Below are 25,817 nucleotides of genomic sequence, written 5' to 3'. Positions count from 1 at the left end.
AGCTCAGAGCCACCAAGTGAGTAGTTGGGAGCTGCCTCCCTTTGCTCCAGAGTGCTGTTTGTTCTGCTGCAGCCTTTTTCTCCAGGGAACTAAAGCACTGCCACCTCATTTTCTTGGTGTCTCTTAACCAACAGCCTGCCATGAATGTGTTGTGTGAGCATGTGAAGAACCCAGCATGGGGCCACTCTTAACTCCATTTCCTGCCAGCCTTCTAAGCTTGGGGTGACAAATGGAAATACAAGGCTGAGAAGAAACATGAAGGGAGAGAAATAGGGGGGAAAGAAAAACCAACCCAGCAGTTAAATGATCATTTCCTAAAGGAATGTTTTTGTTTTCACACTTCCCATTAGTGATTTTAGTGTTAAAGCTGCCTTGGCAAAAGGGATGTGGACTAAATAATCCTCCTGCAGCTCTGCCTTGCTCTGTTTGCTGTGGATTGAGGGAGGCACAGCTGATGTTACAGCTGTTGGGTGCTGGAAGGAGATGCCAATGAGGAGGTGGAATATCTTGCAGAAGAGAGGACTGTGGGGAAGAAGGAGCATTCATAGATTCATGGAATGGGTTGGGTTGGAAGGGACCTTCAAAATCATCCAGTGCCAACCGCCCTGCCATGGGCAGGGACCCCTCCCACCAGCCCAGGTAGCTCCAGGCCTCATCCAACCTGGCCTTGAACACCTCCAGGGAGGGGAGATCCACAACCCCCTGGGCAACCTGTTCCAGTGTCTCCTCACCCTCACTGGCAAGAATTTCTTTCTCATCTCTAGTCTCAATCTGTCCTCCTCTAGCTTCAGTCCAGTCTGTGCACTCTCCCATCTCTTTCACCAGCAGCTGTCTGCCTCCTGCCATCTTTGTATTCAATTCCCAGTGCAGGGCACTTTGTTCCTCTCCTTGTTGACAGGAAGCCACCTTGCACACACAAAGCCATCAGTGTCACTCTCTGTGCCACTCCTGCAATTTTCAGGCTGGACTGGAGCTGTTACCTGGCAGCTTGACCAGGTTCTGGTTTCAGCTTTTTGACTGGAGAGGTGCAAGCAGCCCCAGGGGCCAGGAGGTGCAGGCAGCCCCAGAGCAGGTTTCTCTCTTTTGCTGTTGTTGATATCTAGGAGGATGTTTGTCTCTGCAGAGAGCACAGATCACTCTGCCATGCCAAGGTTTGCCTTCCCTGCCCCAGGAGCTGTGGTTTGACCATTCCCCTTTGCACTGCTGCTCAATAACCAGATACTATTCCCTTTTCTCTTCCAACAGTCCTGTGGATCCCTTCAGCTCTCCAGGCCCTGGCGCACCCCTCACAATTTTTTTGTTTCCTCCTTGACTCAATTTTAACCAAGCAGTGGTACAGCTGTGCCTAACCCCTTCCCCATGAGGCCATAACTCTGTGCTTTGTGTGGTTTTGATGTTTTCTTCTCTCCCCAGGGTTGGTTTTAGTTTTGTTTTTGCTCTCTCTTCTCAGTGTTTCTGATAGCTGCTGGCTAATTCGATTTGGTTGCTGTTGGGTTGAGTCTGTAACTGTGTTGTTGATTTTTCCCCCCCTCCCCCTTAATTTAATTTTGTGGTTGTTGTTGTTGCCCTTGCCCATTGTTTACATCAGTTTTTTAATTTTTTTTTTGTTCTTTTGTTTGTTTTTTTGTATTTTCCATGTGTGACCTCCTCCACTTTCCTTTCAACCAAATCATGTGCGTGCCCTATCATGTGCCTTTGTCATGTGGCTTGCATGGTGCTGCTGATGTCGTCCACGCTGGTGAACAGAAGGTAAAAACCCCCCCAAAAAACAACAACTACTTTGTTCTGATTGGTTGCCTACATTTGGGGTGAGGATTCCCCTCTGGTCGCTGACCAGGGAGCTCCAAATTCCATCACCCCCTCTCCCCAGCCCCAAATCCATCTACAAAGCCTGATGGAGAAGTCACCACTCCCTGCATGTGAAAAGTGAGCTTGGAAAACCCTTGGAGGATAAAAGGCAAACAGGGCAAAACAAACAAACAAAAAATCCCAAGGCTCAGTCATTTGCTTCTTTGCCTGTTGGAATCCAGCAGGCAGCATCTTAGTTAGGATCTAGAACTCTCTCTGAGGTTGGAGTGAGTTGGGATTGGTCTCTTCTGCCCAGTGTCAAGTGATAGAATGAGAGGAAATGGCCTGAAACTGAGCCAGGATAGGTTGGAGAGGAGGAAAAATTTCTTTGCTGCAAGAGTGGTCAGGGATTGGCACAGGCTGCCCAGGGAGGTGGTGGAGTCCCCATCCCTGGGGGTGTTCCAGAAACCTGGGGCCATGGCATTTGGGGCCATGGTGGGGTTGGGTGGCTGGTTGGACTGGGATGATCTCAGAGGTCTTTTCCAACCCCCAAAAAATTACCACCAGGGGCAAACCTCTTTTGCCTTTCTTGAGTACCAGTGTGCCAGCTACAGGCTGCCAGTTGGTGGAAGGTTGTGGGTCAGGTGCTCAGATGATGTGGACTCCTGATCCCCTGGGGACTCCTGATCCCCTGGGGCTTTAGCAACATTCTGCCCCTATGCAGTAGTTGCTTCTGTAGCTCTGGACTCCCAGTGTCCCACTGTAGCTATTCAGCAGCCTAACAAAAGGATCCAAATCTCCCTCTCTTTGTCATTGATTCACAGAATGGGTTGGGTTGGAAATGACCTTAAAGATTATTCAGTTCCAACCTCCTGCCATGCACAGGGACACCTCCCACCAGCCCTGATTGCTCAAGGCCTCACCCAGCCTTGAGGGACACCTCCAGGGAGGGGGCAGCCACAGCCTCTCTGAGCAGCCTGCTCCAGTGTCTCCTCACCCTCCCTGTATTTAGTGCCTGTAAGCAGCTCTCAGGGTGGCTTAAGAAAGAAAGGTTTTAATTATGAGTAAAACTTCAACCCAGCTGAGGTGGGAGCTGGGGGTTTTGATGGAGTTGTATCTCCAGGCACACAGAGTGGAGGCTGGGAGCTGGGGCTTTGCACAGTTTGCATCACAAGGACCTTTCTTGCCAGAGCTCCTCATTTCCCCCACACCATAGCTCAGAGCCTGGCCAGGGGATTTATTCTGAACTCGTTTCCCAGCAGCAGTCACAGTAGTTGGTGACCTCCCTGAACTGAAGCAGCAAATGATTGACCCTTGCAGCTCGTGGAGATGAAGTCAGTCCCCAGGTGCCTGCTAGTGAAAGCAGTTCCTTGAGCATGGAGATTTTTTACAACTTCACTTTGTACCCTGTGCACAATTAAAGGGGTGGAGGGAGGGCAACTCCTGCTTTTCTGCTTCCCCAGCTAAACAAATCCTTCTGAACACCAGGAGGTGAATTGGCTTTTATTCAGGCTGAACTCTGAATTCACTTTATGGTTCTGGACCACCACCAGGAGGGGGTTTGCCAGGAAAACACAACTAACAGCAGTAACCTCCCCACATGAGTGCATGTTTGGAAGCAGCTCCTCTCCTCCCCCAGGCTCACAATCCAGGAGGGCTGAAGACTTTGCCTTAGTTTTGCATGTTCTGTTCTTGTGCCTTTAGTTTTGACTGTTGCTGTTTGCTTCTCCTGTGTGCATTCTGGAGCCTCCCTACCTGTTCTCTTCTCACCTGTGTCTATTTACCACTCATGGAAGCTTTCCCATAGCTGATGTCCATGCCAGGTTGTGGCAGTCTTGTCCTCCTTAGCTCAAGGTCAGGGTTGCAGAAATCAGCTGCTTCCTCCTTCCTGTGTTGCAGAAGCCAGCAGGGGTTGCAGTTGTGCCCTCTGAGCACAGGGTGCAGGACTTTTCTTCACCCTGGGCAAGGCTTTAAGCTGAGAGTTTGAAGTGCTGCAGCTGTCTAGTAACCAGTTTGAGCTGCTGCTTCTCAGAGGTGTGCAGGAGGAACACATTTGATAGGGGCAGGGAAGAGAAGGGCTCTGGTATCACTTCTGGCTTCCAGCACTCATTCAGTGCCTTCTGACTGGAGGGAAAGGTTTGTGCTGCTGTTGCACATCCCTGGCTAAGAGGCACAACCCAGAGTGGGGGCAGCAGGTCCTGCACCCCTGCTGCAGCAGAGGGAGCTCTGAGCAGATAGGTGTCTGGGAATGAGGGCACAGAGGCTGCCTGCTCTCAGCCTCTCAAGGGGGAGTTCTTTAAGGATCCCACATTTCTCTGGGTGGAACAGGCAGATTTCTGCAACACCTCCAATCAGCTCAGTGTGAATGGGAGATGCCCAGGCATGCAGCATCCCTTTGTAATGCATTTTTGCTTTGCAGCCCCCATGCTGTAGGGAGGATGCATGTTGTGTGAGCATGAGTTGCTTCTCTAACCTGCTGCTGCCAAACCTTTTCTCTTCAGCTACTGACATTTTTGACTCACATTATAGGGATGCTGATTCTGCTGGACTAAACTTTTCCCCACTAAACTTCTTCCTCACACTAACTCCTTTTGAATTTTACAGCCCTGTGTCTGGATTGCATCTGGCAAAGTAAGGGCCAGGTGTTTATGGAGAGAAAGCCAAAGTGTTCCTCAGCAGGACTTGGCACTGCTCTTGCCTGTTGTGCTGCAGCCATCAGGAGTGGTTCTCCTCTTCAGAGGGTTTCTCAGAGCAGAATTGTGTTTGCACTGCTGGAGAAGGAAGGAATCAGGAGCTAGCCACTAGATAATTCCAAGTGAAGGGAACTTTGAGCAGGGAGGGTAATGAATCATTGCAGTGGCTGTGGGTGAGGTACAGCAGCATCTCTGACACACTTCCAATCTATCAAGAGAAGACTCCCAGGAGCTGTTCCAGGCTGGGAATGTGCACCTTTCTCTGTGTTTCCAGGCTGCTTTTCTCAGGGAGAAGCTGCAGATGGCAGAACTGTGTGGAAGGGAAGTGGCAAAAAGGATCTTGCCAAAGGATGTTCCTCCCTGGGTTAGCCTTGGTGAGCAGTCAGTGAAAAACAAATCTGGCCTCACATTCTACAGGGACAAGGTCCCATTTGCACTTCAAGATACCTTTACTTAATTCTCTCTCTGAGGTGAGGATGGGAAGGAGGACCAAGGAGCTGTTGGTCTTCAACTGTCTGGTTACCAGCACAGCCCTTCACCAGGTCTGCCACACATCTGGCAGCATTGCTCCTCCTGGATGTTTCAGCAGTGTCCAGCAAAAGAAAGCAGCCATGAATGCCCTGCTCCAGGTGTTACTGGGAGCTGGTTTCTTCTGTGGGGGGAAAAAAAAATACGGCAGGATGAGACATGAGCTCCTGGTGTCACTTAGTTAGTGGTTAGTAGTTGTGACACAGTTATTGCAGTGCTAAATCAACTGATTAGTCAAAGCCAGGGAGCTCTGCAGTGATTTAGGGTTGAGGAAAGAAAAAGAATCTTAGTTGCTTGGTTAATGTGATCTGAGCAGGGTGCCTCAGACAGAACTCCTTTGTTCCTCTCTGATGTTTTTTCAATCTTCAGGTGCTGAATGCTTTCAGCATGCATGATCTGGGGGAAATGTGGGCTGGGAAGGCCTCCCCAAATGTGCAGCCTCAGTTGGTTGGCTGCAAAGAGAAGAATCTTGGCTCTATAGAGGAGATTGGTAGAATGGTGTGGCCATGGCACCTTGGGACATGGTTTGGTGGCCAGGGTGGCATTGGGTTGAAGGTTGGACTTGATCTTAGAAGGCTTTTCCAACCCAAACAGTTCTCTGATTCTCTGAAGTAAGTTATTCAGCACTCAGATGACTGCAGAGGAATGGATAGAACATGCATAGCTGTGGTTAAGCAGAGCTGTGGGGACTTGGTTTGGGGTTTTGTCTTGGTTTGCTGCTGGGATGCAAACTGGGAAATGATTGAATTTGCTTTTTAAAGCACTCATGAGAGTGGAAAAAAGTCCAATTCTGGCCAGCCTGTGCTGCTGCAGCTGGTTACAGCAGTGCAAGCTGAAGGAGACGATGTGCTGTGGGGATTCAGTCCCTTTTCATCCACACTCATTGAAGTGAGCATGGACTCACTGGCCCAGGGGCACTGCCTCTGGCCCAGGCATTTGAAAATCTCAATGTTCAAAGTGCAACCACAGCTCCCAATGTCCCTTTCCCACCCTGCTCTTTACGTTTCCCAGGAGCCTGTTTGCCCCCTGCCCCATCCTGACGCTTTCACCTCGCTGGTGTTTCACATCAGGGTCTCACCACAGAACCAGGGAGGAGCTCATCCTTGCTCTGGGATATTCCTGGGGTCTTTTCCACTTGGCCCTTGACTCCAGCACACACACAAATGGTGACTTATGTCAGTGCAAACAAATTACCACATGCAAGAAGTCCTTGGCTCTTGCACACTGTGGCCTCTGCCTGGCTCAGGGAGAGGCTGATGCCCTGGCAGCTGAGTGCAATGAAGGGTTTCCCTGGGTTTTGATGACTGTTTTGTCCCTGGTGAGTGTTTTTTGGGTTACAAACACCAATCCACCCTTGTTTCAGGAGAACCCAGCGCACCCAAGCTGGAAGGGCAGATGGGAGAAGATGGGAACTCCATTAAAGTCAACGTTATCAAGCAGGATGATGGTGGCTCCCCAATTAGACATTACCTGATCAAATACAAGGCTGTAAGTATGACTGACACTCAAACCTCTTTTCTTTGTAGCCTGTTCAATACTCAGGCCTCACTAGCCTGAAGCTAAGAGCTTGTAAGCAGGCCAAGAGGTGTGGTGGAAGTGTTTAGAGCATGAGAGACAGGATCAGAGGATGTTAGGGGTTGGAAGGGACCTCTGAAGTGGTTCCAGTCCAACCCCCCTGCCAGAGCAGGACCAGAGAATCCATCACAGGTCACACAGGAACACATCCAGATGGGGCTGGAAAGTCTGCAGAGAAGGAGACTCCACAACCTCTCTGGGCAGCCTGCTCCAGGGCTCTGTGAGCCTCACAGTCAAGAAGTTCCTCCTCATGTTGAAATGGAAGCTCCTGTGCTGGAGTTTCTATCCATTGCCCCTTGTCCTATCCCAGGGTGCAGCTGAGCAGAGCCTGTCCCTGTCCCCTCCCTCCTGACCCCCAGCCCTCAGATGTTTATAGACATTTATTAAATCCCCTCTCAGTCTTTTCTCCAGACTAACCAGCCCCAGGGCTCTCAGCCTCTCCTCACAGGGCACTCATGCTGAATCCACCTCATTTTCTCTCCTGTCACTCTGAAAGATTCTCTCTCTGTGCTGTCTTGTGGAGCATGTGGTGGCTACATGCAGGTATGGCCAGCACCAGCTTCAGTCTGATGTGCTGGGACATGACACAGCACTCCCAGGGGGTTCTACATGGCAGAGAAATGCACAAGTGGCAGCTTTTCCCCTCTGCAATGGAAGCAGCTTGGTGATGTGGCCAAGGTGAGAGGAGGAACTGAGGGATGTTCTTCACTGCAGAGATCGGCAATCTGACCAGGAAAGAGACTGCTTGGCCTCTCTGGTTAGAATCACAGAATGGCTGAGGTTGGAAGGGAGCTCAGAGATCTACTCCAACCTCTCTGCTGTGGGCAGGGACACCTCCCACCAGCCCAGCTTGCTCAGGACCTCATCCAACCTGGCCTTGAACACCTGCAGGGAGGAGGCAGCCACAGCCTCCCTGGGCAGCCTGTTCCAGAGTCTCACCACCCTCATCCTGAACTTCTTCCTCAGCTCCACTCTAACCCTGCTCTGCCTCAGCTTCAAACCATTCCCCCTTGGCCTATCTCCAGACACCCTCAGCAAAAGTCCCTCTGCAGCCTTCCTGTAAGATCCCTTCAGGTACTGGAAGGCTTCTCCTCCCCAGGCTGAACAACCCCAGCTCCCTCAGTCTATCCTCATAGCTCCAGCCCTTGGATCATCTTTGTGGCCTCCTCTGGCCTCACTCCAGCAGCTCTGTGTCCTCCTCATGCTGGGGACAGCAGAACTGGAGGCAGGATTGGAGGTGAGGTCTGAACAGAGCAGAGCCAAGGGGCAGAATCCCCTCTCTTGCCCTGCTGCCCACACTCCTGATGTTTTGCACCCCTGGCTTAGCTGAGCAGCCTCTGCTTGTGTAGAGACCTCCACACTCTGCTCTTTGTCAGTCAGCCCCAGCCTGTGCTGGTGTAGAGACCTCCACACTCTGCCCTTTGTCAGTCAGCCCCAGAGGTGTCCTCCCAGCTGCTTTCTGACTTCGCGCTGTGCGTTTTGCATCCCTGCCTTCTTCTCTCACTTGCTCTGCAGAAGCATTCCTCAGAATGGAAACCAGAGATCAGACTCCCATCTGGCAGTGACCACGTCATGCTCAAGTCCCTGGACTGGAATGCAGAGTATGAGGTGTATGTGATAGCTGAAAACCAGCAAGGGAAGTCCAAACCAGCTCACTACGCTTTCCGAACCTCTGCCCAGCCTACTCTCATCCCAGGTACAGCCCTCCACAAGCTTGACCATTGGTTTCTGCTGCTAATTAATGCAACAGTGCTCTGCATCCTTTAATGTGCCTGAGTAACCCCTGACAACTTGCTTGCTTCAAGCCATGATCACAGTTGGTTCCCCATCCAAAGCTGAGTTCTCGCTGCGTACATACCCAGTCTGCAGTATGTACAGCATCAGCACTGCACCCCTGGCAATGCTGCTGGACAGAGCCTTGTCTGGGCTGCTCACAGGGAGTGCTGGCTTGGCCAGCAGGGTTAACAGCATTGCCAGAGGGAGGGGAAATGCTTCCTGAAAGCAGAAAGTAGCATTCCTGTTTGGAAAGCAGCAGAAGAGAGCATTCAGGCTGCAGGGGGGGGATGCCTTTCAACATGCAGATTTCCAAGTCTTGCTAACTGCTCATCAGCCATGAACTGGAGATCCCCTTTTAAAGCAGCATTGCTTTAATGGTGGGAAGGGTATTAGAAAGAGCTAAACACCATTAGAATGCTGCTGGAAAACCTCATTTCAGGCAGGCTGTAGTCATTAGCATGCTTCAGGAGTGAGGCAGGCTTGGTACAAAGCAGGCAGGGCTCTGGTAGCTGCTAGGAATTGAGCAGTGTGCTGGAAGGTGTTGAAAGGACAGTTAGTGTTCCACAGAATCAGAGCCTGGTTTGGCTTGGAAGGGACCTTTAAAGGTCATCTAGTCCAGCCCCAGCCCCTCCACTGACCAGGGACATCTTCAACTAGATGAGGTCCTTTCTGCATGGGTCCTAGCAGTGCCCATGAAAAAACAACCCCAAACACAAGAAAAAAAGGATGAAATTGCTGCCCACCTGTCAGTGAGAGTTTTGGTGGGTTAAAGGCAGATGGACAAACTTTGAGAGTCAGTCAGGAGAACTCACAGAGTGCATTGGGTTGGCAGGGACCCTCCAAGGGCGTCTTGGCCAACCCCCTGCAGGCAGCAGGGACAGCTCCAGCCAGAGCAGGCTGCACAGGGACACATCCAGGCTGATCCTGAATGTCTGCAAGCATGGGGCCTCAAGCACAGCCCTGGGCAGCCTGTTCCAGTGTCTCCCCACCCTCACTGTGCAGAACTTCCTCCTGATGGCCAACCTGACTCTGCCCTGCTCCAGTTTCAAACCACTGCCCCTTGTGCTGTCACTCCAAGCCCTTCTGAACAGTCCCTCCCCAGCCTTCCTGTAGGTCCCCTTCAGTTACAGAACTGCTGTCAGCCCCTATTGAAGGCAGTGGTTTGATTCCATTCTGTCTGTGCTGTTCCCTCAGCCTCCCCTTCTCCTGCAGCACAACTGGAGAGTTTTCTTCAGTCCTTCCCTCACACTCAGAATCCAGGCTGTGGTCAGCCCCCTCTACTCCCACCCTCTTGCTGTCTGAAGCAAACAGCTGAGCCCTGCTGCAGTTTGCACACTGGTGAAGGCAGATGGTGCTGTCAGGCACACAAATGAGCTGGCTGGGACTTGGAGAGTGTGTGTGGCAGGGAGGATGAGGAAGGAAATGGGGCAAAAGAGAGACTGGGATGTGTCTGAACCAGGCTGCAGTTTTGGGTGGAAGGATCCTCAGTAACTCATTGAGCAACTCACTCTCTGATTCTCATTGTCAACAGCTCTAATACTTGCTGCCCTCACCTATTTGAAGGACAACTGTGACTGGTGTGGCAGGAAGCAGTGAGGAGAGTCTGGCAGGGGGTGCCCTAGGTCAGTTCAGAGCTGAGCACTCCCATGGGGCAGGTGGGCAAGAGCAGAAAAATGGTTCCTGGGCACTGTGCTGTCTGCTCAGGGAAAGCTGCAAGCACTGAGCAGTCCTTTGGTTCCTCCACAGCCCTTTGGGTGCAGTCACTGCTGCCTCCCTTTGCTGATGTTTGCTCTCTTAGACTTTGTTCCCCCCCACAGTGGCACAGCAGAGCTGCCTGGGACAGTTGGGATGGTTTGCACCAGGTGCATCAGCAAGTGTTGAGAGCTCTGCTGCCTGGGGGGTGCTTGGTGTTCATGCTGTAGCCTTGAGGCCATGGGAGGAGCAGGGGGAGCCCTGATGCCACTGAGCCCTTGAAATCCAACAAAACAGGGCAGGGACCCTCTGAAGAGTGGGCTGGTTGGGGTGGGGAAAGCCCAGTTTGTTGTCACAGCTGTGACTTCTTTGGCCTCTCTGAAATGATTCCTTGCTGTGGCCTGGTGGAGGGATGAGGATTTGAGGCTGCCACTCAAATGGTGCCCTTGGAAGTGCCAGAAGCACTTTGGAAAGCAGTGGCTGGGAGTGCAGATGTGCTGCAGGACTGCCCCAGCAGGTGGATGGAGTTGGTTCTCAGCCTGTGCTGTGGTTCAGGGGCAAGGAGAGCACTCTGCAGTGGGATGGTTACTGCTGACCCTGGATTTGTGACTCTCTTTCAGGCTTTGTTGGGTTTTCCTTTGTTTTGTTAGGGTTTTTAGTTTCTCGGAGGCCTTCTAGGGTGTTTACAGACCCTTTGGTTTCCTTAGCTGATGGTGGGGAAAAGATTGCCAGAGGGCAAGGTAGATTTTTCTGGCAGGCAGTCCCCAAGCCTCTGTTGAAATGATGGCAAACTGCAGTGGGGATGGAGCAGCTCTCTGGGAGCAGCTCTCTGGAAGCAGCTCTCTGTGCTTCTGTCCTTCAGCATTTTTGTTGTTTTCCTGGCATTTAGCTTTTTCCAGTTTGGGTGCAAAATGAGGAGAGGTTAAACACCTCTACCGTGGCATTGCTCTGCTGGACAAGGAGCAGCCAGGAGTTCCCTGCAGCCCCAAGTGTTGCATTTTTTTTTTCTGTAGAGCCCTGCGGAGTGCCTGGAAGGCTTAGGGTGATCCTCATGGCATTAGAGGAGTTCACAGACAGCTGGAAGGCCGAGTGGAAGACTCAGCCCTGTGCTCTTGAGCCCTCCTTGCTTCTCCAGTGCTTTAGTTACCTGGATTCAAGCCCTGTGGGGGAAGAACTTGGCCAGGCAGACAGTTTGTCTGCTGCACAGGAGCTTTCCTCTTTTGTTTTCTTTGATTGCTGTTGTTCCATGTCCAAGGCAGTGTTGTCCTTTCAAATACCAGATAACCACCTTCCTGTCTCTCCCCTGAGCCCTCTGTTCCATCACCTTTAATCTCATTTGCTTGCAAACCCTACAGACCCTTGACTTGGACCCTGCTCTGCAGCTTTGGACATTGCTGAGCTTCTGCCTCCCTGCCCCCCCCAGCCCCTTTTGTCAGTGTGAATGTGCTCAATGCTCTTCTTTAACCTTTAAGCCATTTTAATTTACCAAAAAAAAAAAAAATTAAAGAAAACCTTTGGATTCTTATGATTTCTATATTTATATTCTAATTTTTTTATCTATTTTTTCTCTCTTTTTCTTTTTTCTCCTTTTTTTTTTCATTTTTTTCTCCTGTTTTCCCCTCCTTTTTTCTTTTTTTCCCTTCCTTTTTTTCCGTTCCTTTTTTTCCCTTCCTTTTTTTCTCTCCTTTTTTTCTCTCCTTTTTTTCTCTCCTTTTTTTCTCTCCTTTTTTCTCTCCTTTTTTCTCTCCTTTTTTCTCTCCTTTTTTCTCTCCTTTTTTCTCTCCTTTTTTCTCTCCTTTTTTCTCTCCTTTTTTCTCTCCTTTTTTCTCTCCTTTTTTTCTCTCCTTTTTTTTCTCTCCTTTTTTTCTCTCCTTTTTTTTCTCTCCTTTTTTTTCCTCTCCTTTTTTTTTTCCTCTCCTTTTTTTTTCCTCTCCTTATTTTCTCTCCTTTTTTTTTTCCTCTCCTTTTTTTTTCCTCTCCTTTTTTTTTTCCTCTCCTTTTTTTTCCTCTCCTTTTTTTTCCTCTCCTTTTTTTTTCCTCTCCTTTTTTTTTCCTCTCCTTATTTTCTCTCCTTTTTTTTTTCTCTCCTTTTTTTTTCTCTCCTTTTTTTTTCCTCTCCTTTTTTTTTCCTCTCCTTTTTTTTTTCCTCTCCTTTTTTTTTCCTCTCCTTTTTTTTTCTCTCCTTTTTTTTTCTCTCCTTTTTTTTTCTCTCCTTTTTTTTTCTCTCTCCTTTTTTTTTCCTCTCCTTTTTTTTCTCTCCTTTTTTTTCCTCTCCTTTTTTTTTCCTCTCCTTTTTTTTTCCTCTCCTTTTTTTTTCCTCTCCTTTTTTTTTCCTCTCCTTTTTTTTTCCTCTCCTTTTTTTTTTCCTCTCCTTTTTTTTTCCTCTCCTTTTTTTTTCCTCTCCTTTTTTTTCCTCTCCTTTTTTTTTCCTCTCCTTTTTTTTTCCTCTCCTTTTTTTTTCCTCTCCTTTTTTTTTCCTCTCCTTTTTTTTCCTCTCCTTTTTTTTCCTCTCCTTTTTTTTTCCTCTCCTTTTTTTTTCCTCTCCTTTTTTTTTTCCTCTCCTTTTTTTTTCCTCTCCTTTTTTTTTTCCTCTCCTTTTTTTTTCTCTCCTTTTTTTTTCTCTCCTTTTTTTTTCCTCTCCTTTTTTTTTCCTCTCCTTTTTTTTTTCTGTCCTTCCTTGTCCTTCTTTCCCTCCCCTCTCCCTCCTTTCCTTCCCCTGCCTCTTTCTCCTGTGTCTGTCTTCATCCATGTCACCTTGGATCCCACGGGGGAACATCCACGCTTGCCACATGCACCAAATTTTGTTGGGTTTTATGTTTCTTTTTTTTTTTAAACCACCATCTCCCCCCCACCTACCTCCCCACCCCCTCCTGGGAACCATTGTCTGGCACCTGCAGCGACCTTGGGAAGTCCATCAACGTCGTCCTCCTCCTTTGTTTCATTGCTTCTCTCTGCAGTGACTCTGCTCTTGCTCTGTTAGAAACTCAAAATAAAGTGAAACAAACAAAATAAACCAAGCAAAGATAAATAAATAAATAAACTACCCCCCACACATACACAGAGAAACAAAGCAATGTTTGCTTGGAAAAGGCCCCTGGCGGGGGGTTACCACCAAGGTGTGAAAGAAGCTTAAGTTTTGCTTCAGAGGATCATAAAAAAAAATACAAAACAGAAAGGAGAAAGGAAAACAAAAAATACAAATAACCACAACCCCAAACCCACACAAAAAGGGGAAAAAAACCGCCACAGAACATTAAAAAATAAAAAAATTGTTTAATTTGAAGGAGTGTTTTGTAGCAAGGAAAAAAGAAAAAGGTTTAAGCCAAGTTTTTGGTGGTGGGTTTTTTTTTCCTCATTGCCTTTTTTTGTCTTTTGTTGATGCTTGTAATGAATTTGCCCTTTTTTACTGGATGTCAAGAAAGATTGGGTGGTGGTTTGCTTGCTGTTTTTTCATCCATGGAAGGTACAACACCCAAAGGGTTTTTTTTTTTCTCCCCCCCACCCCTGCTTTCTCTGCACATCTGGTGCTGATCACCAGGTTGTTTTTTGGTTGTTTTTTTTTTTTTTTTCTGAAGCCTCAGCCACAAATCTAAACCCACAGGCTTCTAAAAAGAGCAAAGAAGATGGTCCAGAGCTGTTCCTGCTGTGCTTGCCCCCAGAGCTCTCTGTGGGCTTTTGGATGTGGATACAAATTGCTGGCCAGGAGAAGGTTTTCCTGCTGTGGTGGTCTGGAGAGAAGCATCTTGTGGCAGTTACACTGAAGAGCTTTTTTTTTTTTTCCTTTGGTCTTTCTTTCTCTCTTTCCTTTCTTTATGTAGTTGAATCCTTGTGACTCCACTGGCCCCTTGTGTGCACTCAAGTATCTCATCAGCCATAGTAGAGCTGGGACCTAACCCAGCCCATGAGCATACAACTCTGCACTGGATGCTTGGCTAACACTTGCTGGTTTTTCCACTCCTCTGCTCTCAGCTGCACAGAGAGGTTCCTTTTTTTTGCCATTTTAACAGGAAAGAAAGAAAAAAAAAATAAATAGCAGCTTGGATCAAGTTTTACTGAGCAGCTGAATGACTGAGAGTCACTGATCCTTCATCCTGGTGATGGAGAGCTCCACCTCCGACACTACCAGCCAGGATGGAAACTGGTGGCAGTAGAATGCAGGTTTTTAGTAGCAAGTTCTCTGGATTGCATTTCCCTGAAGGAATGTCAGCTGTTTCCTCCTCCTCTTCCTCCTCCTCCTCTCTTGTTCTCACTTTGAAAGACCAAACAGCAAAACAAAAAGCAACCCAACAGCAACAAAAAAAAACCCAAAACCAAACCCAGGCCAACAACCTGTACCCTCCATGCATTGTTCTTGTGATGGGGAATCCATTTGGCTCTGCTCCTGGGAAATGAAGGGGGGTGGGGGAGGTTTCTCCCTCTGTTTTTGTGATGGGGAATCCATTTGGCTCTGATGTTCTGTGGAAATGGGAAGGGGGTCTCTCCTTCCATGTTTTTGTGATGAGGAATCCATTTGGCTCTGATGCTCTTTGGAAATGGGGAGAGGGTCTCTCCTTCCATGTTTTTGTGGTTGGAATCCATTTGGCTCTGATCTCTTTGGAAATGGAGGTGTCTGTCCCTCCAGGGATTGCCTTTGTGATGGGGAATCCACTTGGCTCTGATGTGCTTTGGAAATGAGGGAGGGGTCTCTCCTTCCATGTTTTTGTGATGGGAATCCATTTGGCTCTGCTCTTTGGAAATGGAGGGGGTATCTATGTGTGTGGGGGGTTTCTCCTTCCATGTTTTTGTGATTGGAGTCCTCTGGCTCTGATCTCTTTGGAAATGGAGGTGTCTCTCCCTCCAGGAACTGCCTTTGTGATGGGGAATCCACTTGGCTCTGACCTCTTTGCAGCCAGGGCTGGTGTCTTCCCTCCAGGTCTCTCTTTCCATCAGTGGGCCTGAGCTTGCCCAGGATGAAGCTGTTGCTGTAGCTGTTGAACTGTCCTCCCAGCCTCTCTCCAGTGCTCTCAGTTGTTTGGAATGGGATTAACCTTTCTAACCAGGTTCTAATGGGGATGAGCAAAGCCCTCCCTGCCATCACCAGCCTTGTCTACTGATCTGTTTTATGCTCTGCACATAAAGAAGTCTCTGCTGTCTTTATTCAGACCTTTGTCCATGATGGTTTGTCAGCTGCTTTTCTACCTAAATTATAAAGGCAAAGCCTTGTGCAGCTGTTGCACACAACAAGCATCTGGATTCCTTGTTCTTAAAAACCCCTTCACCCCCAGGGGGTCAGAAAATTGCTTGCAGCTTTGGAGTTACTGCACCCTTGTGTTGCTGAAGTGAGCTTGGCACTAAGGAGTTGTCTGACCACCTGCTGTGGCTGAATGGAAGCTCAGCTGGAGAGTCATAGAGTGGGTTGGATTGGAAGGGATCCTCAAGATCATCCAGTTCCAACCCCCTGCCATGGGCAGGGACACTCCCACCAGCCCAGCTTGCTCAGGGCCTCATCCAGCCTGGCGTTGAACACCTCCAGAGAGGTCATGGATGCCCTCTCCCTGGGCAGCCTGTTCCAGTGTCTCCCCACCCTCACTGTCAGCTTATCTGAGCCCTGATTACTGTGAAGATCTGATAGCAGCTTGGATTGTGAGTTTCTCCTTCCCCACAGCTGGAGGTTCCTAGCTGGGGCTCAGCTCCATCTCACCCAGCATAGAGGTTATTGAATTCATCTCACCCAAACTCTATCTTCACACAGTGCTGTGTGGAGAGAGCAGCACCTCAGGGGCCACTTTTCCTGTTCAAGGAGAGGTCTCCTCAGGCACTGCAGAGTTCTGCATGATGCTCAGGGGAGGCTCTCCTCTCTGTGGTGCCCTGGCAAATAAATGAGAGATGATTTCCATGGCTGAAGTTACTTGCAGTGAATCCCATAGTCTGCTGGAAGGGAGTCCCAGGGAGGGCTTCACCCTTCAGCCCCCCCTGGCTCCCTGAGTTGTCTTTTTCTCTCAGCATGTTTTCTGGGCAGCTTTCCCCCTTTGGTCACCCCCATGCCAAAGGCAGAGGGCTCCTCTCCTTTCCAGCTCCTTGTCTCCCTGTTGGTACCTGTGCCTTGGTGTTGCCAGAAGGGAAATGCTACCAGGATGGCCCAGGATCCCATGGGAATGCCTGAACCTTTTGATCTCCAATGGCACAGCAAACTGACTCCTGCACAGAGAAGAAATGAGTTCCTTCCATCCTGGTCACCTGAAAGCTTTGCCCAAGTCCCATTCCATGTCTGAACTCTTAAGGTGCTTGGAAACAGCCTGCTGAGGACCCAGAGGCTTTGGCTGTGCCCCAGAGGCTGTGGTTGTCCCAGCAGCTTTGCAGCTGTGCTTGCAGCTCCTGTGGGGTGACAGAGAAGGTGCAGGCAGTGCCTGAGGCTCTTGGTGTGGTTTGTGGCACAGGTAACTCCTGGCTTTCAGGGACTCACAGCTGATAGTGGTGCTGAAGTCTTGTGAAAGCCTAGTGGGGAGAGGAAGCAGAGAGGGAGGACTCTGGTGTGAGTGGAATTTTCCAGAAGATGTCTTTTGGCACACAGCAAAGCTCCCATCTGGCCCAGGATAAAATCTGTTGTCTCCTTCCAGCTCTGGTGAGTGAGGTGAGGAATATTTTGGAGGCACAGCAAGGAGTTAATATCTTGTAACCCTCCCTGGGATGCTTTTCTCAGTGCACCTTTACCTTAGTGCAGCTCATGCCCAGAAAGGTGATGCAGCTAAGGGGAAAGGTTTGCCACCTCCTTGGCTCTTTCTCCACCTGAACAGGGACTTTGGTAGCTGTGGAATCATCCATGCAGGAATCTTGAACACCCTACAAGAGGCCAAACCTCCCTCCCTGCATGCAAGGGATGGGGATTCATTCATTGCAAGGTGCTGGCAGGGGTCTGGGCTGGGGCACAGATGTGCTGCTGAGCATGTAATGGACTTGGGATGTCAGAGTGACTTTCAGATGCAGCCAGCTGCAGAAAGAAGCCTCCCTGTTGGAGTCTGCCTGCCTTAGTGCCTGCCAGGGGCACACAGTGGCCCAGCACTGACCTGTCTCATGCTGACGATGCTCTGTCTCTCCTCTTTTGAAGCAATCAAATCTGTGGCAGAGGGTAAGGCTCTCTGTGAGCCCTGGAAATGATCATTCCACCTGTCCAAGTCACCACAGGTTGGGCTGAGGGGAAGGAGGTGCTTTGCTGGGCTTCTGTACAAAGACTGTGGGTGTGTTTGGGGGCTGTGACATCCAGCAGTAACCAAAAAGGTCATTAGGGGAAAGCAGGTTTGCATCTTAATTGAAAGAAAATCACCCAAAGCAGTCCTGCTGGTGTCCAGCTGCCTCAGCAAGCAGCTCTGGCAGAGGCCTTTGAGTGCAGATAATCAGCTGGGACCAGCAGGCAGGTCTTGAGTAGTTTGGTAGCCAGGCAGGTGCTAAACTGTGTGAAGCACCCAGGGAAATGCCCCTGCCTGCAGAGCTGCAACCTGGGAAGAATTATCCTGGATGAAAAGGGAAGAAAAAGTAGTTTGTGCTGAGGGTGTGACAGGCTGGGAAGGTGCAGCTGGCCACAGCCAGGGCTGTGCCTGTTGGTTTAGTGATGCTCAGAGGCTTTGGCAGGATCCTCTGATGTGTTTCCCAGAAAGAGCTCAGCAGGTAGGGGCAGCCCCATGCCTTTTCTAGGTCTCCATCCCCACCTCTCACCTGCTGGCAAAGAGAAGGTATTCCTTTCTGCTCTGTGGCTGGGGGAAGGTGGTGGAGAGGGAGGTGTGGTGGAATGAGCAGCTGCTGTGACCAGGACAATGCCCACAGCCACAGCCTGCTTGTCTTTACCATCCTCTTCCTCAGAAGGCCACTTGGGTTGTTGTCTGGCTCAGCCAAAGCACTCCAGGAGCATTCCCTGGTGAGCTCAGCTCTCCCTTCAGGGTAAGACCTGAAAGGCCTTGGCAGCTCTGCTAGCTGAGCAACAGGAAGGGCTTCAATTCCTCCTTCCTTTTCCACCACCCAAGGGGCTGATCAGTGCTGAGGCCCCACAGCTACCACCCAGGGCTCTGTCACCTGCTAGGGCAAGTGATGGCTCAGAGCCTGGGCTGGCAGTGCCACTCTGCACCCTAGGTGCAGCCTTCACCTTGAGGGAGCGGTGGGGGGAATCAGGAGCCCCTCAGAGTCCCAGCTGGGTTTGTGCTACAGCAGAAGAGGTTTCTGCAGGCTGCTTAGCAGACCTCAGCCCAGCAGAGATGGGAAGAGCCCCACGGGGTGCCTGTGCAGCTGGCATCTCAGGTAGGTTGTGCTGCACAGGTCACCATGCAAGGGCTCTAGAGACAGAGTGGCCTCTGTGGCTTCCCCATGCTGCAGCCCAAGCATGGCCAAATGGTTGGGCTCTGATCTTTGAAGGTCTTTTCCAACCAGAGCCATTGTGTGAGCGCAGCTGAGAGCCACAGCCAGCCTCAGCCCTGCTCCTAACCACGCTGCCTCCTGCTCTTCTCTTCTCGGTCTCTGAAGCCAGCACCAGCCCTACGTCAGGCCTGGGGACTGCTGCCATCATAGGCATCCTGATTGTCATCTTTGTGCTGCTGCTGGTGGCTGTGGATGTCACCTGCTACTTCCTCAACAAGTGTGGGCTGCTGATGTGCATCGCCGTCAACCTCTGCGGCAAGGCCGGCCCCGGAGCCAAGGGCAAGGACATGGAGGAGGGCAAAGCTGCCTTCTCGTGAGTATGGCACCTCTGGGGGGCTCCAGAGCAGGAGCTGCTTGGGAGGCATGCAGGGGGTGGGGTGGGGTTGGGTTGGAAGGGATCTCAAAGGTCATCCAGTTCCAACCCCCTGCCGTGGGGTCCAGAGGTCCCTTCCAACCCCACCGGGCTGGGGTTCTGGACTGCTGTGGTGACCAAGGGCAGGAGGAAAAGTATTCCATGGAATGGGTTGGGTTGGAAGGGACCTTCAAGAACATTCAGTTCCAACCCCCTGCCATGGGCAGGGACACCTCCCACCAGCCCAGGTTGCTCAAGGTCTCATCCAGCCTGGCCTTGAACACCTCCAGGGAGGGGGCAGCCACAGCCCACCTGGGCAGCCTGTGCCAGTGTCTCCTCACCCTCACTGCAAAGAATTTCTTTCCAATCTCCAGTCCAAATCTCCCCTCCACAAGCTTGAATCCACTCCCTCTCATCCTATCACTCCCAGCCCTTGTCAAAAGTCCCTCCCCAGCTCTCCTGGAGCCCCTTCAGGTACTGGAAGGCTGCTCTGAGGTCTCCCTGGAGCCTTTTCCAGGCTGAACTGCCCCAGCTCTCCCAGCCTGTCCCCACAGGGGAGGTTCTCCAACCTCTCATCATTTCTGTGGCCTTCTCTGGACCCTTTCCATCAGCTCCATATCCCTTTTATGCTGGGGGCACCAGAGTTCAGTGTTTTGAGTTCCTTATCTCTGACAGGAGAGTACTAAAGAGCTCTGGAGCCACACTGGTTCTGCTTTGTGTTTCCAGGAAGGGCTTTCTTCAGCCCTTTCTCTGTTGTTGTCCTACTCCTGTTAGTAGCCATCAGTAGCTGGCCCCTAGCCAGCTGTGGTGGGTAGGTAACAACTGTAAGGGGTAGTGGCAAGAAGCCCTGTTTGGGCCAGCCTGTTCCTGCCACTCTGTGGATGTTTGCAGCTTGTCTTTGCAGGGGGTGCCCAGTGTGAGCCATGCTCCATGCAGTTCCCTCTGTTACAGGAAAGATGAATCCAAGGAGCCCATCGTGGAGGTGCGGACGGAAGAGGAGCGGACCCCCAACCACGCCGGGGGCAAGCACACAGAGCCCAACGAGACCACCCCCCTGACAGAGCCAGAGTATGTGGCCATTAGCCAGCCCTAGCCTCAGGGGCAGTGCATTGTCCTCAGCTGCATTCATGCCTCATCCCTCATGCTCATAACTTAGGGCAGGAAGAGAGAATGAAAGGTAAAATCTCAGCGTTCCCTCTGCGGCGTCCCAGCTGAGAATTTGCCTCTCCTCTTCCTCAGCCTTCAGGCACTCCCTTTTTCCAGCCCTGGGAAGGGGAGGACAGCAATGTTCCTTGGAAGAGCTGTTCCTGCCAGTCCTGTCCCAGGCACCTCTCCAAGTTGACTGCAAAGGAGCCAGAGCAAAAGCAGTGCCCAAGCTACCACTGCCCCCTGCTTCAGCTCTGCCCTGGCAGTGCTGGGTTAGTGCTGGAACATCCTGTGGGGAATGCAGTCCTCTGCTGGTAGCAGCAGGGCAGCTATGTTCTGGATGTTGGAGGAGACATGGCAGGTCTGATGGGTCAGGGAGAGGGTTGGGAGCTACCTGGGAGCTTTGTTTGTGGCAGAGAGCCTGCTTGGAGCCCAAGCCTGGGAAGCCCTCTCAGCTGGGATTGGCAAGGTTGGAGTATTGCCCTCTGTCTTCATTAAATTCTTTCCTAGACTTGCAGTTTAGTGTCCTCTGAGAGCTTCTCCATGGCTTCTGCAATAGGGAGGATTTCACTGTGGGAAGCTGTGAAGTGCTTGTTAATGTTTGGGTGATGTTTGGGACTGATGGCACACATTGGTAAGAGCCTTGGGTTGCAGGCAAAAGGAGTCCAAGAGGAGGGCCTGGGTTCAGGTGTTGTGTTCTGGGACCCTGTGGGGTGGGGACAGGTGGCACAGGGCTGCAAGCTCAGGGGATTGGTGGAAAGCTTCTTGTGAGGTTAGGTGGAAGAGGCTGAGAGGGAAAGCTGGGCTAAAAGAGAAGAGTGTCTGCAAGTTGTTGGCTAAGATTGGAACCCAAATCTCTGAAGAAGCCATTGCTGAAGGTCCTCTCCTCCTCTTTGCCTTTTCCCCTCTTCCCAGTTAACTCTTCAGCCATCCCTTGCTGCCCTTTGCAGCCTCTGAAAGCTTCCTGCTCCTCTGAGCACCTCTGCATGTTGTGTGTGTAGTAACCCCTGTGCCATGCTGCTGCTGCACCCCCAGCTCACCTTCTCCCTCTTGCACTCTGCTCTCCCTTCTCCCTGCTCTCACTTTCCAGGCTTCATCGTCTCTCTCTCTCTCTTCTGCTCCTGTCCTCTTCACAGGCACCCTGCTGACACCGCAGCCACTGTTGAGGACATGCTGCCTTCTGTCACTACAGGCACCACTAACTCTGACACTGTCACTGAGACCTTTGCCACTGCTCAGAACAGCCCCACCAGCGAGACCACCACCCTGACCTCCAGCATTGCCCCTCCAGCCGCGGCCATTCCTGACTCTAACTCCATGTCTCCTGGCCAGGCTACTCCAGCCAAAGGGGCAGCCACCTCAGGCTCTTCACCACCACCCTCCTCCACCCCCAAAGTGGCTCCCCTTGTTGACCTCAGTGATACTCCAAGCTCTGCTCCAGCCACTACTAATTTGTCTTCGAGTGTCCTGTCCGGCCAAGGGGCAGTGCTCAGCCCCAGCGCTGTTGCTAACGTGGCTGAGACCTCCAAAGCAGCAGCTGGGAACAAGGCAGCTGCCCCAAGCCCTGCAAACCTCACTAGCTCCCCTCCAGCTCCATCAGAGCCCAAGCAGGAGGCCTCAAGCACCAAGAGCCCCGAGAAGGAAGCTGTGCAGCCTGGGGCAGCGAAGAGCCCGACAGAGACAGCCAAGAACCCAAGCAATGTGAAGAGTGAGGCTGCCCCAGGCAGTGCCACAAACCCCTCACAGAATGAGGACTTTAAAATGGACGAAGGGACCTTCAAGACCCCAGACATTGATCTTGCAAAGGATGTTTTTGCAGCTCTTGGCTCCCCTACTCCTGCCAGTGTGGCGAGTGGGCAAGCTGCTGAGCTTGCTGCTTCCCCTGCAGACAGCTCTGTGCCTGCTGCACCTGCAAAAACCGAGTATGGCTGCCTTTAATCTTCTGGTGCTGTGTGCTGTGTCTGTGCTCGTGGTGTGTTGGTGTTGGGTGTCCTCTGAGCTAACCCCATCCTTCCCCTAGCAAACTAACTCACTTCTGAACCAGCCACACACATAGGGCTCGGCTGGAAAGGGCAGGGAGGGCAGCAGGAATAGGCTGGGCCGGGGAAGCAAGGGGGAAGGCAAAGCCAGGATTGATCAGAGCTGTTGTTGTTCAGACTTCTCTGCAGCTTCAGCATGGCTTATTCTGCTAGGGAAGAGCTCAGGAGGGTCAAGTCTGGTGCTCAGGGCAGGGGGGTCCATGATTGGTGCTCAGTGGGACCAGCTTGGGGCTCGGGGGGGGTCCAGCTTGGTGCTCAGTGGGGTCCAGTCTGGTGTTCAGGAGGAGTCCAGCTTGGTGCTCAGGGAGGCTCCAGTCTGGTGCTCAGGAAGGCTCCAGTCTGGTGCTCAGGAGGGGTCCAGCTTGGTGCTCAGGGTGGTCCAGCTTGGTGCTCAGGGCAGGTCCAGCTTGGTGCTCAGGGAGGCTCCAGTCTGGTGCTCAGGAAGGCTCCAGTCTGGTGCTCAGGGCAGGTCCAGCTTGGTGCTCAGGGGGGCTCCCATCTGGTGCTCAGGAGGGCTCCAGTCTGGTGCTCAGGGAGGCTCCAGTCTGGTGCTCAGGAGGAGTCCAGCTTGGTGCTCAGGGGGGGTCCAGCTTGGTGCTCAGGGGGGCTCCCATCTGGTGCTCAGGAGGGCTCCAGTCTGGTGCTCAGGGGGGCTCCAGTCTGGTGCTCAGGAGGAGTCCAGCTTGGTGCTCAGGGAGGCTCCAGTCTGGTGCTCAGGGGGGGTCCAGTCTGGTGCTCAGGGAGGCTCCAGTCTGGTGCTCAGGAGGAGTCCAGCTTGGTGCTCAGGGGGGGGTCCAGCTTGGTGCTCAGGGGGGGGTCCAGCTTGGTGCTCAGGGGGGGTCCAGCTTGGTGCTCAGGAGGGCTCCAGTCTGGTGCTCAGGAGGGCTCCAGTCTGGTGCTCAGGGGGGGTCCAGTCTGGTGCTCAGGGGGGCTCCGGTCTGGTGCTCAGGACGTGCTGGCCTCAGAGGCACTGAGCTGCTGTAGCCCAGTGAGCACAGCCACCCTACTTCATCTTCTCAACAGATCAGTGGAGCCCTTCAGAACTTCTCCCAGTGTAAGGTGGGGCAGAAGCCAGGACTGTGCATAGGACCTCTGGATTTGTCCCTAAGCTGGCAAAAGGATGAGGCAGTGAGATCCCAGCTGAGAGGGGCAGCAGCCACACAGCTCAGCTGGGTCAGGGTTATTTGGCAGGGTGGTGTCTGGGAGCTGAGCCTCCATCCCCTGTACTGGCTCTGCTCTTTCCCCAGCTGAGCAAGGAGCATCAGCATGCCCCAGGTGGGACACCCATGGGGGTCCTTTGGAGCTTTGTGCCATCTGGACAGGAGCAGCTTTTCCTCAGCTGAGAGGAGTCTGCACCTGAGTTTGGCAGCAGCCACTAACTGGAGAGTGAAAGCAGCACGAGGTCCCCAGCTGTTGTGCAGATGTTGGACAGGAACACTCTGGCTGTGTCAGTTTGGAGGGCAGCTGCTGACAGAGCCACAAGCACAGAAGCCTGGAAAATGCTGATTGGAAATGGATGAGCAGCTTTGGAGGGGACAGGTCCCTAGGGTCCCTGTGGGGTCTGGCTTCCTGTTTGGACACAAGGCAGAGCAGAGGCAGGGTGGAACAGGAGGAGCAAGCTCTGTGCTTTGCATGAGGGAGCCCTGCACAGGCAGCTTGTGGTGGTTGTGGGAGCAGCTCCCAAAGCCAAAAGGCTGAGCTGATTCACACTGTGCAGCTTCAGCTTTTGCAGAGGATCTTCTGCAGAGGGCTTTGCACTCAACTAGAGCACTGCCAGGAGCCCAGGGAGCTGCTGTAGAGCTCAGGTCCATCTGGGCTGTAGTGTGGCACCCACACTGCCCACATACCCCCAGGCATGGCTTTGGCTTAGAGCTTTCTCCATCCTTACACCTCAGGACAGTGAGCTCATGGTGGCAGCTTTGTATTCAACCCAAAAGAAAGGGCTGGCCCTGGGGGTTGGCTCTGACACTAAGAGCACTCAGAGAGCACCAGTCCAGGCTGGTGGTAGGACTGAGGGCAGCCCCTTGCTGTTCCACTTGCTAGTTCAGCTGCCTGGGCTCTGCTCTCCCTACCTCTGCTGTGCTCCTGCCCTCCCAGGCATCCTCAGGAGGCAATCCTGCCTTGTGGGGCACTGCCTTGTGCCCCACACAGCTGTGGAGCACCTGGTCCTTCCTGGACAGCCTGGAGGGCACAGCAAGTGCAATAGAATCAGTTGATTGGGCTGGAAGAGGCCTCTAAGATTATCCAGCCCAAGCCTCAACCCAGCACCACCTTGGCCCCAAGTGCCATGGCCACAGGTTTCTTGAACACTTCCAGGGATGGGGACTCCACCACCTCCCTGGGCAGCCTGTGCCAGTGCCTGACCAGGCATTGGGTGGCACCAGGCAGCTTTGATAGGTGCAGCTGAGCTGCTCCCAAGCAGAGAAATCCAAGCTGCACCTAAAGCTGCTGCCCTGGGCTGCTGAGAGGCAAACAGAGAGCTGTGATCTGGTTCCCAGATGAAAGGAGGCAGCAGAAATGGTTTGCCCATAGTAAGGAAACTCTTCCAGTGGCTGAATGCAGCCAGCTCTGTGTCATGTAAAGGACTTCTTGGGGTGGTGGGATGCAGAGCTGGCTTCTTGCTGCTGGGCCAGCCTCCCCCTAGCTGGGCTACTCTCCTTGGCACAACTGGCACTGTAACCATAGGCTCAGAGTCCTCTCTCCTGCCTGTCAGGGTGAATCAAGCTTGCAGCCACCCAGAGTGGCTTGGTGGCTGATGGGCTGGAGCAGGCACTTCAGAGAGGCCACCAGAAGTGCTTTGTGTGGTGCTTTGCATGGCTGGGAGGAGAGCATTGGGCAAAGGCTTCTGTGCTGCTGACCCTGAGCCTTACCCTGTGAGGATGTTGACCTCCCTTACCACTTGTGCTGGACAGAAGTCACTTTTCTGTTTCCCTTCCTACAACAGCTGGGAAATTGTGGGTCTGACTTCCTGAAGGGAAAAAGATTTTCTGCTGAAGTGGCAGCCTGCTTGAACAGGACACTTGGGTGACACAGCTGAGTGCTGCTGGTGCCAGCAAATTCCTCTGCAGCCCTCTGACTTTTGCCTTCTGCTCCTTTCTGTGCACCACAACCTGCTGCAGCCTGAGACCTGGGCACTGTGATCCTGGGCAAGCTGCTGTGGGTGACCCTGGTTTAGCCAGGGGGCTTGGACTGGCTGAGCTCCAGTGGTCCTTTCCAAACCCACCATGCTGGGGTCCTGGTGTGGTGACTCAGGGCAGGAGGAAAAGTAGTTTACAGAATGGGTTGGGTTGGAAGGGACCTCAAAGCTCATCCAGTTCCAGCTCCCTGCCATGGGCAGGGACACCTCCCACCAGCCCAGCTTGCTCAGGGCCTCATCCAGCCTGGCCTTGGACACCTCCAGGCAGGGGACATCCACAACCCCCTGGGCAACCTGTTCCAGTGTCTCCCCACCCTCACTGCCAAGAATTTCCTCCTCATCTCCAGTCTCAATCTGCCCTCCTCCAGCTTCAATCCATTCCCTCTCATCCTATCACTCTCATCCCATGTCAGAAGTCCCTCCCCAGCTCTCCTGTAGCCCTCTTCAGGTACTGGAAGGCTGCTCTAAGGTCTCCCTTGGAGCTAAATGAAGCTTGGGGTAGATTCTTCCATTATGATGACTTCAGAGCCAGTATCTTCTTTCTCTGCCTCTAACCTGTGCCTTTCTTTTCATTTTCTTTTTGGTCCAGGAAGCCCCCAGTAGAAGACAAATTGGAAGTGCAAGCAACAGAAGCCAAGAGCCCTCCAGCAGAAGTGAAGACGGTCCCCAATGAAGCCACACAAACAAATGAGAGTGAGAGCAAAGCATGA

At 52.0% G+C, this 25,817-nt stretch overlaps 1 protein-coding gene across 1 annotated transcript in view; it reads left to right on the top strand.

The window, feature by feature from the left end:
- The window catches only part of NCAM1 (neural cell adhesion molecule 1), a 53,479-nt gene extending 27,662 nt beyond the window's left edge, over window positions 1-25,817 (top strand). The window contains exons 17-22 of the mRNA XM_054395560.1: window positions 6,373-6,497; window positions 8,100-8,280; window positions 18,540-18,747; window positions 19,738-19,854; window positions 21,069-21,854; window positions 25,697-25,817. Coding sequence (XP_054251535.1) covers window positions 6,373-6,497; window positions 8,100-8,280; window positions 18,540-18,747; window positions 19,738-19,854; window positions 21,069-21,854; window positions 25,697-25,817 — 1,538 coding nt within the window. The remainder of the gene's footprint in view (window positions 1-6,372; window positions 6,498-8,099; window positions 8,281-18,539; window positions 18,748-19,737; window positions 19,855-21,068; window positions 21,855-25,696) is intronic.

This window comes from Indicator indicator, chromosome 34, assembly GCF_027791375.1.
Source record: "Indicator indicator isolate 239-I01 chromosome 34, UM_Iind_1.1, whole genome shotgun sequence".
Lineage (NCBI taxonomy): Eukaryota > Metazoa > Chordata > Aves > Piciformes > Indicatoridae > Indicator > Indicator indicator.
The sequence above is the reverse complement of the archived record's forward strand: the minus strand, read 5'-3'. Positions and strand labels throughout refer to the sequence as shown.